The sequence below is a fragment of the Lithobates pipiens genome, unplaced genomic scaffold (assembly GCF_037356315.1).
Source record: "Lithobates pipiens isolate NorthernLeopardFrog02 unplaced genomic scaffold, aLitPip1_a1.2 Scaffold_25, whole genome shotgun sequence".
Taxonomy (NCBI): domain Eukaryota; kingdom Metazoa; phylum Chordata; class Amphibia; order Anura; family Ranidae; genus Lithobates; species Lithobates pipiens.
The window spans coordinates 223,262,720-223,279,530 of NW_027507787.1; the positions used below are offsets into that span (position 1 = coordinate 223,262,720).

The 16,811-nt window shown below is 44.6% G+C and overlaps 1 protein-coding gene across 1 annotated transcript in view; it reads right to left on the reverse strand.

Moving 5' to 3' along the window:
• Positions 1-16,811, reverse strand: part of LOC143930913 (alpha-2-macroglobulin-like protein 1) — a 147,528-nt gene that overhangs the window by 27,429 nt on the left and 103,288 nt on the right. Inside the window, exons 25-30 of the mRNA XM_077455599.1 lie at positions 13,036-13,114; positions 10,709-10,865; positions 9,158-9,232; positions 8,755-8,917; positions 3,927-4,129; positions 1,293-1,508 (exon numbers count right to left, since the gene is read on the reverse strand). Coding sequence (XP_077311725.1) covers positions 1,293-1,508; positions 3,927-4,129; positions 8,755-8,917; positions 9,158-9,232; positions 10,709-10,865; positions 13,036-13,114 — 893 coding nt within the window. The remainder of the gene's footprint in view (positions 1-1,292; positions 1,509-3,926; positions 4,130-8,754; positions 8,918-9,157; positions 9,233-10,708; positions 10,866-13,035; positions 13,115-16,811) is intronic.

Here is a 16,811-nt window from a genome sequence, read left to right on the forward strand (position 1 = left end):
GAGCCTGAGGTTTTAATTGGCTTCAAAAAGGGTGGACTCTGGGCGCAGAGCATTTTGCCCTGAGCCCACCCACTTGTGACAATAGTGAATCAACATTTGCTATTGTCTTCCTGATTCTCCTCCTGGCCAATCAGGACAGGAAGCGAGTCCTGAGACTGGATTGACTGGCAGGATAAGCACCCGGATGGGCCGGGAAGAGAAGTCAGGGAAGCCACCTGGGACCTGAATAGGGTAAGTGTGGGGGCTAGTGAACTGGGTTGACTAGCAGGGCTGCCGGTTAGGGGGTTTGTTTGCCGCCCCCCCCCCAAAAAACTGGAGCACCAGCCACCATTGTTTTTTACCTTCATGCAGCCTTTAGAACCACTTTAAAGCTGAGTGAAGAAAGGCCAAACTCTGCTACTAAGATGAGGTTGTCGAAGACAGTTTCATGTCACAGGTCATACACCATGGCAGCAGTAACAAGACGGATGGTATTTATACTGCATCAGCAAGATCTCCCCCAGGCACAGATTTCAAAGTAGACTGGGGTTTTTCTTTCTTTCGAAGAAGCACAAAGAAACGGGCAATGATGAGGAACTTATGCTGCGTACACACGACCAGACTTTCTGTCGGAATAAACTTTGACTAACTTTTCGTCTGACTTTTTGACAGAGTTCTGACGGAGTTCCCGCTGAAACTGACTTGCTTACATACGATCACACCAAAGTCCGATCGTTTAATGTGATGACGTACGACGGGACTAGAAAAAGGAAGTTCAGTAGCCAATAGGCGCCCTTGCATCGTTGTTGGTCCGTTTGGACCCGCATACAGACGAGCGGTTTTCTTGATAGGAATTGGTTCCGGCGGAAAGATTTGAAAAATTTTCTATTTCTAAAGCCCGTCAGATTTTTTGACAGAAAAGGTCCGATGAAGCCCACACACAATCGAATTGCCCGACGGATTTGTTCCGTCTGAACTTTGCTGTCGAAAAGTCCAGTCGTGTGTACACGGCATACGTGGTCGGCCAAGGAAACTTAATGCAGCAGACACATCATGCTTACTTCCCTTTGTCTTTGGAGCAGCACAGAACTGGTGGAAACCAGTGGGACCCAGGTACACCCATCTACTTTCTGGTCAGAAGTAATCTTCATCCAAGAATTGCGGCCAAAAGTACAGAGGTTGTCCAAAATTAAATGGAAAAGTTTTGTCTTTAGTGCTACTTTTGCCTACACATTGCTCATATCTCTTATCACCCACAAAATTCCAGCTCCTACAAAGTGTTGGTATAATCGTGTTTGCTTGTCATATCTCACCTGTAGATAGATACAGCCACTCCCTGTAGTTGTCACAGTGTAGTTTCCGGGAATGCCAGGTACTGTCGCCCTCTGAAGGAGGAGTCGGTTATTGTTATTCACATGGAACTTCTCCAGAAATCTTGTCTTGGAAGTGATCGTCACTGTCACATCTCTTCTACCAGTATACACCGCCTCTGCATACTTGGAAAGAGCCTGGAGAGCCACAACTGTGTCCTCGGGAGAGAAGATCAGAGAAGTTGGCAAATTTCTTAAAAAAAGGAGCGATCTACCCAAAAGGAAAAACATTTTTAGAAGCAGTTATAACAGCCATTGCAAAAACACTTATTTAGCATTATCTAGTTAGGTAGGCGGTAGAGGTTAGATTTTTCTATAGAGTAGGAACATTTGGGCAGGCCTAGCTGCTGGCTTGTTTTCATTCTGGGCTGGGAATGGCTCAGGGCAGGGCTGGGTGACTCACAGGTAGCATCACTGTCACCTCCCTCTTCTTTCTAGAAGGTGCTATAAAGAAAGGAGGGGAGGAGAGTTGGAGCTGCCCGGTGTATTCTGAGGAGCCTTGACCAATCCCCAACTTGGATTGGCAGGGGGCAGGCCTCCTTAATTACCCAGTGTCAGCCCAGCTGGAGAGGAGTTGTTGGGTGGAAAAGCTGGAATGAGAGAGTGTGGAGGCTGTCGGAGCCCACAGGGAGCTCCCCAGTCTGGAGGGTGACCTTGGGCCTAAGCTCAGGTGCAGCCAGGAGGAGAAGAGATCCTGGAGCAGAGGCACATGAGAGAGCAAGGAAAGGACAGCAAGGGAGAACACTGCTAAGAGACTACAGGGAGGACAACTGGTCGCAGCCAGGAGGGCTGGTGAGTGAAACACAGCCAGGACGACTGGGGAGGCACACCTGAGAAAACTGGGAGTTTGAAGTTTGAGATGGGTGCAGAGCCAGAATGCCGCGTACACGTGGTCGGATTTTCCAACAGGAAATGTTCGATGGGAGCTTATTGCCGGAAATTCAGACCGTGTGTAGCTCCATTGGACATTTTCCGTCTGAATTTTCGTCAAAATTTGACATCTGGGGCTCAAATTTTCCGACAACAAAATCCATTGTAGGAAATTCTGATAGTGTGTAGACAATTCCGACGCCCAAAATTCCACGCATGCTCCGAATCAAGCAGAAGAGCCGCACTGGCTATTAAACTTCAATTTTCTCAGCTCGTCGTACGTGTTGTACATCACTGCGTTCTTGACGTTCGGAATTTTTGACAAGATTTGTGTGACCGTGTGTATGCAAGACAAGTTTGAGCCAACATCCTTTGGAAAAAATCAATGGATTTTTTTGTTGGAATGTGCGATTAGGTGTACGAGACAGAAGAGTGGACTGTGGGAAGGGCAGTGGAAAGAGGTAGCTGCAGCCAAGAGGGCTGGCAGGGCCTGAAGAGGGTTTACTGGGATCATTAGCCATGTTGAGGACAGTTAGCATCGGAACTATATCTACATCATAGGGGCCCAAGGCCCTTGCCCCTCAAAAGGCAATTCACTGAGTCCTAGCTGAGTTATGCCGCGTACACACGATCAGATTTGCCAACGGGACATGTTGGATGTGAGCTTGTTGGCAGTAAGTCCGACCGTGTATAGGCTCCATTGGACATTTGTTGTCGGACTTTCCACCAACTAGAACTGCACTAGAACGCACTGTAACGCACTGCACTGGTATGGACTTTGCCACTGGAACCCATAACCTACTGTCCATGCATTTTTGATGTAGAAAAAAAAATGCAATGGACTGCACCTGGTGTGAACCGACCCTAAGTGTGTTGACAGGCACTTAGAGATGCCTGTGTTCTGACATATAGCGTCCGGCCATCAAGAAGTGTCTGCCCCGTACTGCGCAGGCACAGTGCCTGCGCAGTATGGATCAGAAGGAGATTTGGAAAATCTCCAAAGATGAACGGCGTCTGTGCTGTGAGTCGAGGTGCAAGCCCCACCATCCAAGTGGACACAGGCTTCGCTCGCCACGCTTCGGGCACTGCCTCGCTGCGCTCGGCTCTTTTCATTCTAACTGTATGTCCACTTGGATGGTGGGGCTAGAACCTGGACTCAAGGCGCAGGCGCCGTTCATCTTCGGCTATTTTCGGAATGTGGTTGTCCTGTGTTCTGCGCATGCGCAGTACACAGCGGACACTATCCAATGGGGGACATTATGTGATAGGACACCTGCGCTGTTGAAGTTGCCTATGGCCAGAATAGTGAAATTGAAGCAAGCAAGTAGATTCGTGGTTAGTGTTAATGAAATTCCACAATGTAAAACCAGCTGGGGGTATGCTTCTCAGTGGTATGTAGCCTCATTAACTTGCTTGGCAAACACAAGTGCTGTCTGAAATCTAAGGCCTTATCTGCGATCAACTTTGCAAAAATGGATTGTTAAGGCATTTTTTCCCATAGATATCTATTAAATGCCCTTAACCATTGTTCATCTCTGCACAACTGATATCAGCTAAGGGCTCAGACCTTGCATACATCTTGCCTGTCCCCCCCCCCCCCCCCAAAAAAAAAAAAATTATGAATTGTATAATCTGAAGACTTTTACTCCTGAACAGTTCCAGTTTCATTGTTCTGAAAAACCTTTCTACATATTTCTACCTTATTACCTGGGTGGATGAAAATCCTCCAAATGCATTCTGTTGTTTGCTCAGCCATCTGACAATTTGAGAAGCGCCCAGAAAGTCTACTGAGGGTGCTGAGAGCAAAGCCAGGAGCACGTAGGATGTCAATTCCACCTCCGTAGAAGAAGCCCGGTGCCAGAACGGATCAGAGGGAGATGTGGGCCTTGGTTGCCAGTACAGTTCCCCCTCTGGATGAGGAGTGCAGAGATGACACAAGAAAAGTAAAAAATTGGCAAAAGTAAAAAATTACCTTATTTCATGAAAAGTAGAGATTGCAAATAATAAGTAAACAATTATTTATGTTTAAGACGTATATTTCAATATGCCTGGAAAAGTGTATGTATAGTAAGCGTGCGTGTATATATATATATATATATATATATATATATATATATATATATATATATATATATATATATATATGTATATATGTATATATATATATATATATATATATATATATGTATATATATATATATATATATATATATATGTATATATATATATATATATATATATATACACACAGTGCCTTGGAAAAGTATTTATACCCTTTGAAATTTGCCATATTTTGTAATTTTACAACCAAAAACATAAATGTATTTTATTGGGATTTTATGTGATAGACCAACACATTGTGGCTCATAATTGTGAAGTGGAAGGAAAATGATACATGGGTTTCAACATTTTTTACAAATAAATATGTGAAAAGTGTGGGGGGGGGGGGCATTTGTATTCAGCCCCCTTTACTCTGATACTCCTAACTAAAATCTAGTGCAACCAATTGCCCTCAGAAGTCACCTAATTAGTAAATAGAGTCCCCCCGTGTGTAATTTAATCTCAGTATAAATACAGCTGTTCTGTGAACCCCTCAGAGGTTTGTTAGAGAACCTTAGTGAACAAACAGCACCATAAAGGCCAAGGAACACACCAGACAGGTCAAGGATACAGTTGTGGAGAAGTTTAACACAGGGTTAGGATATTAAAATTATCCCAAGCTTTGAACATCCTATGGATGATGGATGATTCAATCCATCATCCGAAAATGGAAAGAGTATGGCACAACTGCAAACCTACCAAGACATGGCCGTCCATCTAACCTGACAGGCCGGGCAAGGAGAGCATCAATCAGAGAAGGAGCCAAGAGGCAGATTGGTAACTCTGGAGGAGCTGCAGAGATCCACAGCTCAGGTGGGAGAATCTGTCCACAGGACAACTATTAGTGGTGCTCTCCACAAATCTGGTCTTTATGGAAGAGTGACGAGAAGAAAGACATTGTTGAAAGAAAGCCATAAGAAATCCCGTTTGCAGTTTGCGAGGAGCCATGTGGGGGACATAGCAAACCCGTGGAAGAAGGTGATCTGGTCAGATGAGACCAAAATTTAACTTTTTGGCCTAAAAGCAAAATGCTATGTGCAGTGGAAAACTAACACTGCACATCACCCTGAACATACCATCCCCACTGTGAAACATGGTGGTGGCAGCATCATGTTGAGGGAATCTTTTTTTCACATGTAAAGTTGGGGGGTGGCTCGTGGTTCAGTGTGAAGCAACAGGCAGGGTCACTATTATGCCAGTGTATTGCTTCACACTGTCTTGAAGATCTCTTCTTTCCTGCGGCTGGCGCCACTGTGGAGACCGCTAGCCAGGATAAGCCAGGATAAGAGGTGGAGTGCAGTTGGTATCACTCTGAATGGGACAGGAGCTGGCATCAGCTAATGCTGCTCTTGGTCTGCTAACATGGCCACGATACCAGTGGGAAAGGGGTCTAAAAGAACCAGATCCATTTTTTTATTTTTTAGGTTAGCAAACACTTTAAGAAATATAGAGGAATGAATCTCCTTGGGAGTGACAACTGAAGGTCAGCCCTTTCCTTGAGAGGAAACTGCATGTGCAAGAAGGAAAGTAGCAAAAGTAGGATGTATATTGTCCGGATTTAATTTTATGAAGATGTTTATATTCATAAAAAGCCAAAGTATTTTGGGGGTTCAAAGGATCCTCCATCATCGGGGCTTGGTACTGTTGGACAAAATGTGTACTAGACTGGTAATAATTGGAGTGATCCTAAAAAATTGTATGACCACTTAAGCTGCCAAATCTGCATCTGGAGAAACCATTTTAATCCTTAGGATCCTTCCAATTTTATCAGTCTAGTTTTGTTAAAATATCCCAAGCCCAGATGCAGACCCTTAGAAACCCCCAAAACCAGTTGGATTTTTATGATATAAGGGTCTGCATAGAACTGAATCTGGACTATAACAATTCTTCTGTTGGCGTTTTCCTGCTTGCACAACCAGTCCTTGGGTGTGTTTGCTTTCTAGTGTGTAAAGCAGGGAGAGGCAGCCTGGGGCCTTCCAGCTGTTGCAGAACTACAAGTCCCATCATGCCTCTGGGAGTAATTGTAACTGCCAGCCTTGCAATGCCTCATGGCAAATGTAGTTCCACAACAGCTGGAGGGCCCCCGGGTTGCCTTCCCCTGGTGTAAAGTATAAAAATATATCCCCTGTCCATGGTGCTGAAACTAGTAATTTGCCAGGTGGTATCGCTAATAGCGATATTTCCTGAATTTCACTTTGATAGACACCACACAAGTAAACTACTGAATACATTAAAAATTAAATATTCTAAAAAATATTTTTCTTTGATTCACAAAAAGTCACTAATACCTTTTATGCACATAAATTAAAGTGGAGATCCATACACAGCTGAAATACATATAGTTTCCACAGTGTTTGTAATTTTGTTCGGTTGGGCTTGTGATCCACATAGTCCTTTGTGACACAGCGCTATCGTTCTTATGATAGACCATTTTTACCTAGACAGCGGAACCTTGGATTACGAGCATAATTCGTTCCAGGAGAATGCTTGTAATCCAAAAGCACTCGCATATCAAAGCGAGTTTCCTCATAGAAGTCAATGGAAACGCAGATAATTTGTTCCGCATTGACTTCTATTGCATGCAATACCTCAATACTGTCGAATTGGGCGACTATGTGGCAGATGAGGTTTAATGTTGAGAAATGTAAAGTTATGCACTTGGGGGCTAAGAATATGCATGCATCATACATGCTAGGGGGAGTACAACTGGGGGGATCCATAGTGGAGCAGGATCTGGGGGTTTTGGTAGATCATTAGCTCAATAATAGCATGCAATGCCAAGCTGCGGTTTTCAAAGCGAGCAAAGTCCTTTCCTGTATTAAGAGAGGTATGGACTCCAGAGAGAGAGATAATTTTGCCCCTGTTCAAATCATTAGTAAGACCTCATCTGGAATATGCAGTTCAGTTTTGGGCACCAGTTCTCAAAAAGGATATCGGGGAACTGGAGAAAGTGCAGAGAAGGGCAACCAAACTGATAAGAGGCATGGAGGAGCTCAGCTATGAGGAAAGATTAGAGGAACTGAATTTATTCTCTCTTGATAAGAGGAGATTAAGGGGGGATATGATCAACATGTACAAATATATAAGGGGTCCATATAGTGAATTTGGTGTTGAGTTATTCACTTTACAGTACGGATCATGCTCTTCTAGGGTTTTTCGCCTTCCTCTGGATCAACTGTGGGTATAGAATTGGGTATATGGGATTGTATGATATATATATATATATATATATTTTTTTTTTTGTGGTTGAACTTGATGGACTTGTGTCTTTTTTCAACCTAACTAACTATGTAACTATCTAGCCAGAGGTGAGAGGTGCGCCGGAGAGCCTCGGAAAGGCTCTGAAACACTCGGGAACTGAGTATTTCCGAGTTTTTCCAAGCATTTCTGAAAGGCTCTGAATGCCTCCGAACTGTTCCAAGTGTCACTCCGCACCTCTGGCCAAATGCGGTCCTGCACACCCCATTAGCTTGAATTCTGCTAGTTTTGCGAGACAACACTCACAAACCGAGTCAGAATAAAAAATAAAAAAAAGTTGCTGGTCTTTCAAAATGCTTGTTAACTGATGTTATTTGCCTAGCAAAGATGGGAGTCCCTATACCTCTGGATACAGCGTGTTCCCATTTGGGGTACCTGGAGGAGGGGCCAACCCCCATCGCTTATGTTCTGTTCAATGGACTGCATACAACTGTGAAAACGTCTGGATGCATATTGTAAAACCACAATAAGGACATCTATGGAATATTACCATATCTCATGTTGTAAATGTGATTTATTGTACATTTCAGTTTTTAAAACCTTTAATAAAAATATTGAATATACAAAAAAATGCTTGTTAAAGCGGACCTCCACCCTGAAGTGGAAGTTCCGCTCATCTGATCCCTCCCCCCCTCCGGGGCCACAATCGGCTCCTTTCGGGGGGAGGGGGTGCAGATACCTGGATAATCCAGGTATTTGCACCCACTTCCGGGACAAGCTTGCCGCGCCGCAGATGCCCCGCCGCAGATGCCCCGCCGCAGATGCCCCGCCACAGATGCCCCGCCACAGATGCCCCGCCCCCTGTTGTGTTCTGGGAAACACACAGTTACCAGGACACAGCGGGGACCAGTAGAGAGGCGCAGCGCGACTCGCGCATGCGCAGTAGGGAACCGGGCAGTGAAGCCGCAATGCTTCACTTCCCGATTCCCTGACAGAGGATGGCGGTGGGGGGCAGCAGAGAGACGAGCGATCGCTCGTCATCTGCAGCAGACATCGCTGGACCCTGGGACAGGTAAGTGTCAATTTATTATTTTAATTTATTAAAAGTCAGCAGCTGCAATATTTGTAACTGCTGGCTTTTAATATTGTTTTTAAAGGTGCAGCTCCTCTTTAACCGCGTTACTCGTTAACCAAGGTTCCACTGTACTTTCTAAGGTCCCATTGTCACGGGTCTCACCTCTTCTCACAGCTCTTTGCTCCAGCCTGTTCAGCATGATTTGGCGGTTGTACATGTCGCCATATAAAGTGAATGCATAGGCCAGCAATGCCTGGGTGTACATATTAGTCACACTCATTGCCAGTCGTTGCAGACAATTCACTGAATCCCTGATCACTGGGCTCTGAAAAAAATAAATCATGTCAGTACAAACCTGCTAAATTGCATGTATTTGTTGGAGAGAACATGGTCATGTTATAGTATATGCATGGTTACAATAAAAAAAAATACTCGCCACATATATATATATATATGCACAATTCCCAATGTTTTGTCACAGTGCTGGTGGACTTACTCTATTATGACCCAACTTAAATAATTGATTCTGATGACTATTTCTGCACTTAGAGTTAATGGCACTTACATCTTTTGGTAAATCCGCCTCCAGCAGTGCTATGGTCACATATGCAGACAAAGAAACATCATCTTCCACTCCTCCCTGCAACACATATATTACTGGCTCAAAGCACACATAGCAAAGAGGGACACAAGTGAAAAGTATTATTGCTATGTTTATAAGTAACATGTACAGCTGTACAGAATATCAGAACAGAAGATAATTTAAATAATTATGATATGGGGATGGGGGGGGGATTATTTACTAATACGAAGCAGATTTCCTGTCTAGCAACCAGTGGCAACCAATATATTAGGGGAACAGGGGCGTCGCCATCCCCCCATCCATGCACCCAGCCCCTAATCTGCCTGCAGGTGGTGTATTTTGGTTTTATGCTGCCCTAGGCAAGACAAATTCCTTTTTAAAACCCACCCCCTTCATCTGTAAACTCCACCCCTTCCTCTTTAGGCTCCACCTCGGGAGTTGGTCAGAGACTGTGGACATGATACAGAAGATGGTCAGAGACTGCAGACATGATTAGAGACTGCAGACATGGTCAAAGGCTGCGGACATTGTCAGAGGCTACGGACATGGTCAGAGGCTGCGGACATGGTCAGAGGCTGCGGACATGGTCAGAGGCTGCGGACATGGTCAGAGGCTGGGGATGTGGTCAGAGGCTGGGGACGTGGTCAGAGGCCAGGGACATGCTCAGAGGCTGTGGACATGATCTGATGAAAGCTGAGACCGCCCCTCTGCTCGAACGCAGCTGGAGACTGCCCCCCTGTCCAAGCACGGCCGAGCCGAATCAGGCCAAGCGGAAACTGCCCCTGCCAGTTACCTTATGCAGCTTTATGGGAGACTGTATATGTGTGGCCATTGGAACTCAGGAGAAGGTGGGTGGCTTTTTTGCCAGCCCTAGGCTTGGGCCTTTTTGGCCTAGGCCAAGACACAGTGCTGTGCAGGGCGCCGGACACATGGATTTCAATGTTTTTTTGTTTTTTTTTTAAGCACGTGATTAGAGCCTGATGCTCTTATTGGTTTAAAAAAGGGGTGGATTCAGGGCGCAGAGCCCACCCACTTGTGTGACAATAGTGAATGAAACTTCGCTAATGTATTCCTGATTCTCTTCCTGGCCAATTAGGAAGGGAAGCGGGTCCTGACTGGCCAGGGAGTCTCAGCCGGGTCTCCCTGTGGCTGTCTGTTCTACTGGTGACCATTCCCATCGCTTCCATTCCCAGAGACAGAGTAAGAAATATGAGGATATCTCTTCAAATGAGGGAATACTCCCTTCTAGAAATGGGTTGCCAAATTGTAAGATTTGCTCTTATCCTTGTGACAACTCAAAAATTATACAGTTGCAACTTTGGGTTTCCCATTTCTACTTTAATTCTCCCATCCATGGTTAGATAATGGTCACTGGGACGAATAGTTGCTGGTGGATCTCCCCAGTAGGGATGCAGATGGCAATACCAACCTGACAGAAGGTCTAACCACTCACCACTATCCTTATTCTGTAGACTCGATATCACAGCACCAGGACAATTCATTGACATTTGATTTGGTGAGTAGTTGGTTTACCTTTAGTGCAGACTGGAAGAGCTTGCCGACATTACGGAAGCAGCCAGTATAATATCGGTTTTTAGTCAACCAAGAGAAGGAATGACTCAACAGAATTTCATCAATGTATATATATTTTTTGGCTTTGCTAAATGACTTCACCACAAAGGCAGTAAGCCTGTAAAGACAATAAAACTAATGTTAAAAAAAAATATGAGACAACACAGTAAAAATTGTATTACCAATAAATGATATTCAAATTGCACTTACATAAAGCAAGACCGGCGAATACATATAGAGAATACACCTCCACATAAAATCTTCCTAAACAGAGACAAATAATGTTATCAATGCTCCTACAGATACCACCCAGACCAGTTTCCTTCCATGTATCATGATGACGTCACCACCAGGACTGCCTTGTGCATTACATCTATGGAGACTTCTTCAGAGGACCACTGAAAAAGTCTCCATAGATGTAACATGTAAAGTGGAGTCCTGTCTGTGATGTAATCACGCTACACAGAAGGAAGCCAATCTGAGTGCTATCTACAGCAGCACAGAAAGCGTTATTTGTCTCTGTTTAGGAAGATTTTATGTTGAGTCATGTCTGTGGGCACCAATATGGGGAGGGGTTACATTTAATTGCCATGACCACCACCTTCTATAAAGACATACTTATGCACTTGTAATGTACATTTTCTAGTTAATTTTTATAGATTCATTTTGATGCTGGCATCTTATATTTAGATATGTGTTAATTAACCACTTGCTTAACGGGCACCTAAACCCCCTCCTGCTCAGACCAATTTTCAGCTTTTAGCGCTGTCAATCTTTGAACGACAATTGTGCGGTCTTACAACACTGTACCCAAATGATTTCTATCATTTTCCCCCCACAAATAGAGCTTTCTTTTGGTGGTATTTTTATTTTTTGTTAAAACATTTTTTTTTAAAATTCAAATAAAAATAAAATAAAATACAAAACCGTTTTATATTTTGTTAATAAATTTAGCAAACAGGTAATTTTTCTCCTTCATTGATGTACGCTGATGAGGCTGCACTGATAAGCGGCACTGATGGGCACCGATAGGCTGCATTGATGTGGCACTGATAAGGCGGCACTGATGGACACTAAGAGGCCGCATTGATGGGCACTGATAAGGCAGCACTGATGGGCACTAATGAGGTGGCACTGGTGGGCACTGATAGGTGTCATTGGTGGGCACTGATGGGCGGCACTGAAGGGCCCTAATAGGTGGCACTGATGGGCACTGATAGCTGGCACTGATGGGCACTGATAGCTGGCAGTGATGGGCACTTATAGCTGGCAGTGATGAGCATTGATTGACACTGATAGGTGACACTGATAGGCAGCACTACTAGGGGGCACTGATGAGGCACTGACTGGCACCACTGGTGGACATTGATAGGTGGCACTCGTGAGCATTGATAGGTGGCACTGATTGCTGGCACTTATGCACTATGGGCACTGATTCATTGCACTGCGTGGGCACTGGCAGGCGGTACTGGTGGGCACAGATGAGGCGGCTTTGCAGCTTCCTCTTCTGGACCGATGTCCCTTGCATAGAAAAACCCGGATCCAATTCGCAACAGTGTGAACCCAGCCTTAAAGAGGTCGTTGTTCAAGAATGGAAAAAGATAAATGTTGCAATATGTCACAAACTTGTTCATTCCATGTCTAGAAGACGTGGTGCTGTCCTTACATATCATGGAGGTCATACAAAATACTAGATGTAGTAGTTTTTTTTACGGGGTGCATTCATTTTTGGATCAACTAATTTGAGTAAAACTGAAGATTTTGTGATCCAAGTTATATTATTAACCTTACTTTTATGTAATGAGCTAAACAAATGTTCTAAAAAAACGTCCAAAATTTGGAAATTGTTCTTGTGTTCATTGAGATATTGATTAAAATCTTACTTTTCAAAAGGGGTATACTCATTTCTGCTGAGAACTGTATATAATCATCCTTTTCCATGCCACCTCCCTTCCTGCAACAGTGTGGATTATACTCACATACAACATAAAGGGGGACAAGAAAGTCATTTAATATGACTTAATGCCCAACTCAGAGAGAGGGTGAGCATTGCAGTACACGTTATTTTTCTATTTTCAGATGCCCTGGGCTTTTTTTTCCTTTAGCCCTTTAACATTCTGCTCCACCGTTTGGTAGAGCACATTTGGAGTCACACTAACTCATTGAAACCCTGGAGTTTGGCTTTAAACTAAGGATTTGCAACACATATTTTACAGTGGAGGGAATGCATTGTTTAATTAATTGTTTTCATTCTGGTATGATACGTCTCATGATATCATCAAACTCACCATGTGTTTCCATCCCCGCTGTTTCCAAATGCACTGTATGATCCGTCGCCATCCTTGTACTTGAGCTGCCCCTGATACCCTGCACCCAAAACACAAGTGACCACTCTAATGACAAAAATGATGGACAATAAATTTGCAGAAGAGATTCTACTAAAACCAAGGAAAAATTGCTACAATTATCACACCATAACATATACACTATATTTTCAAAAGTATTGCTACGCCTGCCTTTACACACACATGAACTTTAATGGCATTCCAGTCTAATGTCGCGTACACACGATCGAACATTCCGACAACAAAATCCATGTTTTGTTTTCCGACGGATGTTGGCTCAAAACTTGTCTCGCATACACACGGTCACACAAATGTCGGGAATTCCGAACATCACGAACGTGGTGATGTACAACACGTACGACGAGCCGAGAAAAATTGAAGTTCAATAGCCAGTGCGGCTCTTCTGTTTGATTCTGAGCATGCGTGGAATTTTGTGCGTCGGAATTGTGTACACACGGTCGAAATTTCCGACAACAGATTTTGTTGTCGGAAAATTTGATATCCAGATCTCAAATTTTGTTTGTCGGAAATTCCAATGGAAAATGTCAGATGGAGCCTACACACGGTCGGAATTTACAACAACAAGCTCCCATCGAACATTTCCCGTCAGCAAATCCGAACACGGCATTAGTCTGTAGGGTTCAATATTGAGAAGAGGGGAGCAAAGGAATTGTCTCCTCTTTTCCTTTTTCAATATAACCAGGGATGGAAGCACATGTTATAGCTTTACTATTATACTTTGATTACCACCCTTGCATCATTCGACCTAATGTTGAGCCTCCCCTGTTTTGTTATTTGTCTTATTGTTTATCCATTTTAATGACTTGTTTATCCCTGTGTATTAATCCATCCTTTACTATGTTTGGAGCGCTGGCTTCTGGTGTGTTGGATTGGCTGCCGTGGTGTTGTGTCTCTCTCCTTATCCGGGGGCCGTGACGTGCACTGCGGACCTCCGCCGTTCCCCCGCCCTATGTGCATGTGGGGGGGCGGGGGTACCGCACTGCGCGTCGACGTCACGCATCCCACGCTGCACGTGCGGCGTTCGCTGCGCTGTCACGTGTTTGCGGCTGGGCTTTTCAAACTCGCTGGCAGCGGAGGTGTTCAGGTGTTGGCTGGTGGATCATTGCTATCCTGACCGGCATCACCCCTCCCCCGTTTTTGCCATACGGCGTGACGTTGGTGGGCGGTCCTGCGGGGGTGTTTATATGATGGCGTGTCTCCGGGCGATCTTGACACTCGAGGCTCTCATCACACTCAATCACACAACTTGGAATTCCTCCTTTCCCTGGCCTCTTTGTTACTATAGGTACACTCCAACTTTTGTTCAACTGGTACTTCAGTTCTTGTCTTCTCTTTCAATTGATCCATCTATGCTTCTGTTACTGCCTGTCTGGCAGCCTTTTTGGCTGCCTGTTTTATTTCACAGCATCACAACTTTCATTCTTTTCACCAACACCGGTGCTCTTTTCTTCTCCCATTCCTTCTTACTCTTCAGTCACCTCAGTGATTATTAGTCTAGTTTTATCTTCTTTCACTCTCACACAGTTTTGCCCCGCAGTTCCATGCTCGCCCGGATCGGTGCCAGCGTGTGCGCCCCTGGTGGGCTGGCTGCCAGGGCTCCCGGTTGGGAGTTGTATTCGATGCCTCGGCACCCCATTATCACACCATTAACTGACGGATCTCCACTAGTAAGTACTTACTCTGGGGCTGTTCTGGGTTTCACCCCATTCCCCTGTACTATTTTAATTTTTGATTATGTCCCCATTACCATTTTTTATTTCAGACTACCACGTGCATGCTCCTGATGAGTGGCATATCAGCCACGAAACGCGTAGAGCTATTCTATGCCGTGTTTCCATCTACATACATCCAGATTTTCAAACTACAATACTACTATTACCCCTAACAGGCTTAGTGAGGCCTTAGGTCCTGCAAGTTTTAACTTGTAACTATCAATGTACTTAACCCTGCCCTGGTGGAACTACGGGATTTTTTTAGAGTTTTACTCATGACAATTGTGTACCATTGTACTGCTTTGTTACCTTGTATAATTCCTGACTATTCGACATCAGTTGTCATATTCTGAGACAATTGCATTACTATGGATATTTTTGTTACTGTATTTACCGTCTACTCTGATTCTAACAGCATATGCATATTTAATAATGTGAATAAAAAATCCCTCCGTTCAACCTTAACTATCCATTCGCTATCCTGTGCTTCATATAAAGTCCCAATTCCTTTGCTCCCCTCTTCTCGATATAAGGGATGGAAATACATGACCTTACCGGGTCATGATTTCACTCAAAGTCCCATAGGGATGGACATACGTGACCTTACCAGGTCTAGGTCTCCTAAAAGTCCCTAAATGTCTCCTCTTTTCCTTTTTCAATATAACCAGGGATGGAAGCACATGTTATAGCTTTACTATTATACTTTGATTACCACCCTTGCATCATTCGACCTAATGTTGAGCCTCCCCTGTTTTGTTATTTGTCTTATTGTTTATCCATTTTAATGACTTGTTTATCCCTGTGTATTAATCCATCCTTTACTATGTTTGGAGCGCTGGCTTCTGGTGTGTTGGATTGGCTGCCGTGGTGTTGTGTCTCTCTCCTTATCCGGGGGCCGTGACGTGCACTGCGGACCTCCGCCGTTCCCCCGCCCTATGTGCATGTGGGGGGGCGGGGGTACCGCACTGCGCGTCGACGTCACGCATCCCACGCTGCACGTGCGGCGTTCGCTGCGCTGTCACGTGTTTGCGGCTGGGCTTTTCAAACTCGCTGGCAGCGGAGGTGTTCAGGTGTTGGCTGGTGGATCATTGCTATCCTGACCGGCATCACCCCTCCCCCGTTTTTGCCATACGGCGTGACGTTGGTGGGCGGTCCTGCGGGGGTGTTTATATGATGGCGTGTCTCCGGGCGATCTTGACACTCGAGGCTCTCATCACACTCAATCACACAACTTGGAATTCCTCCTTTCCCTGGCCTCTTTGTTACTATAGGTACACTCCAACTTTTGTTCAACTGGTACTTCAGTTCTTGTCTTCTCTTTCAATTGATCCATCTATGCTTCTGTTACTGCCTGTCTGGCAGCCTTTTTGGCTGCCTGTTTTATTTCACAGCATCACAACTTTCATTCTTTTCACCAACACCGGTGCTCTTTTCTTCTCCCATTCCTTCTTACTCTTCAGTCACCTCAGTGATTATTAGTCTAGTTTTATCTTCTTTCACTCTCACACAGTTTTGCCCCGCAGTTCCATGCTCGCCCGGATCGGTGCCAGCGTGTGCGCCCCTGGTGGGCTGGCTGCCAGGGCTCCCGGTTGGGAGTTGTATTCGATGCCTCGGCACCCCATTATCACACCATTAACTGACGGATCTCCACTAGTAAGTACTTACTCTGGGGCTGTTCTGGGTTTCACCCCATTCCCCTGTACTATTTTAATTTTTGATTATGTCCCCATTACCATTTTTTATTTCAGACTACCACGTGCATGCTCCTGATGAGTGGCATATCAGCCACGAAACGCGTAGAGCTATTCTATGCCGTGTTTCCATCTACATACATCCAGATTTTCAAACTACAATACTACTATTACCCCTAACAGGCTTAGTGAGGCCTTAGGTCCTGCAAGTTTTAACTTGTAACTATCAATGTACTTAACCCTGCCCTGGTGGAACTACGGGATTTTTTTAGAGTTTTACTCATGACAATTGTGT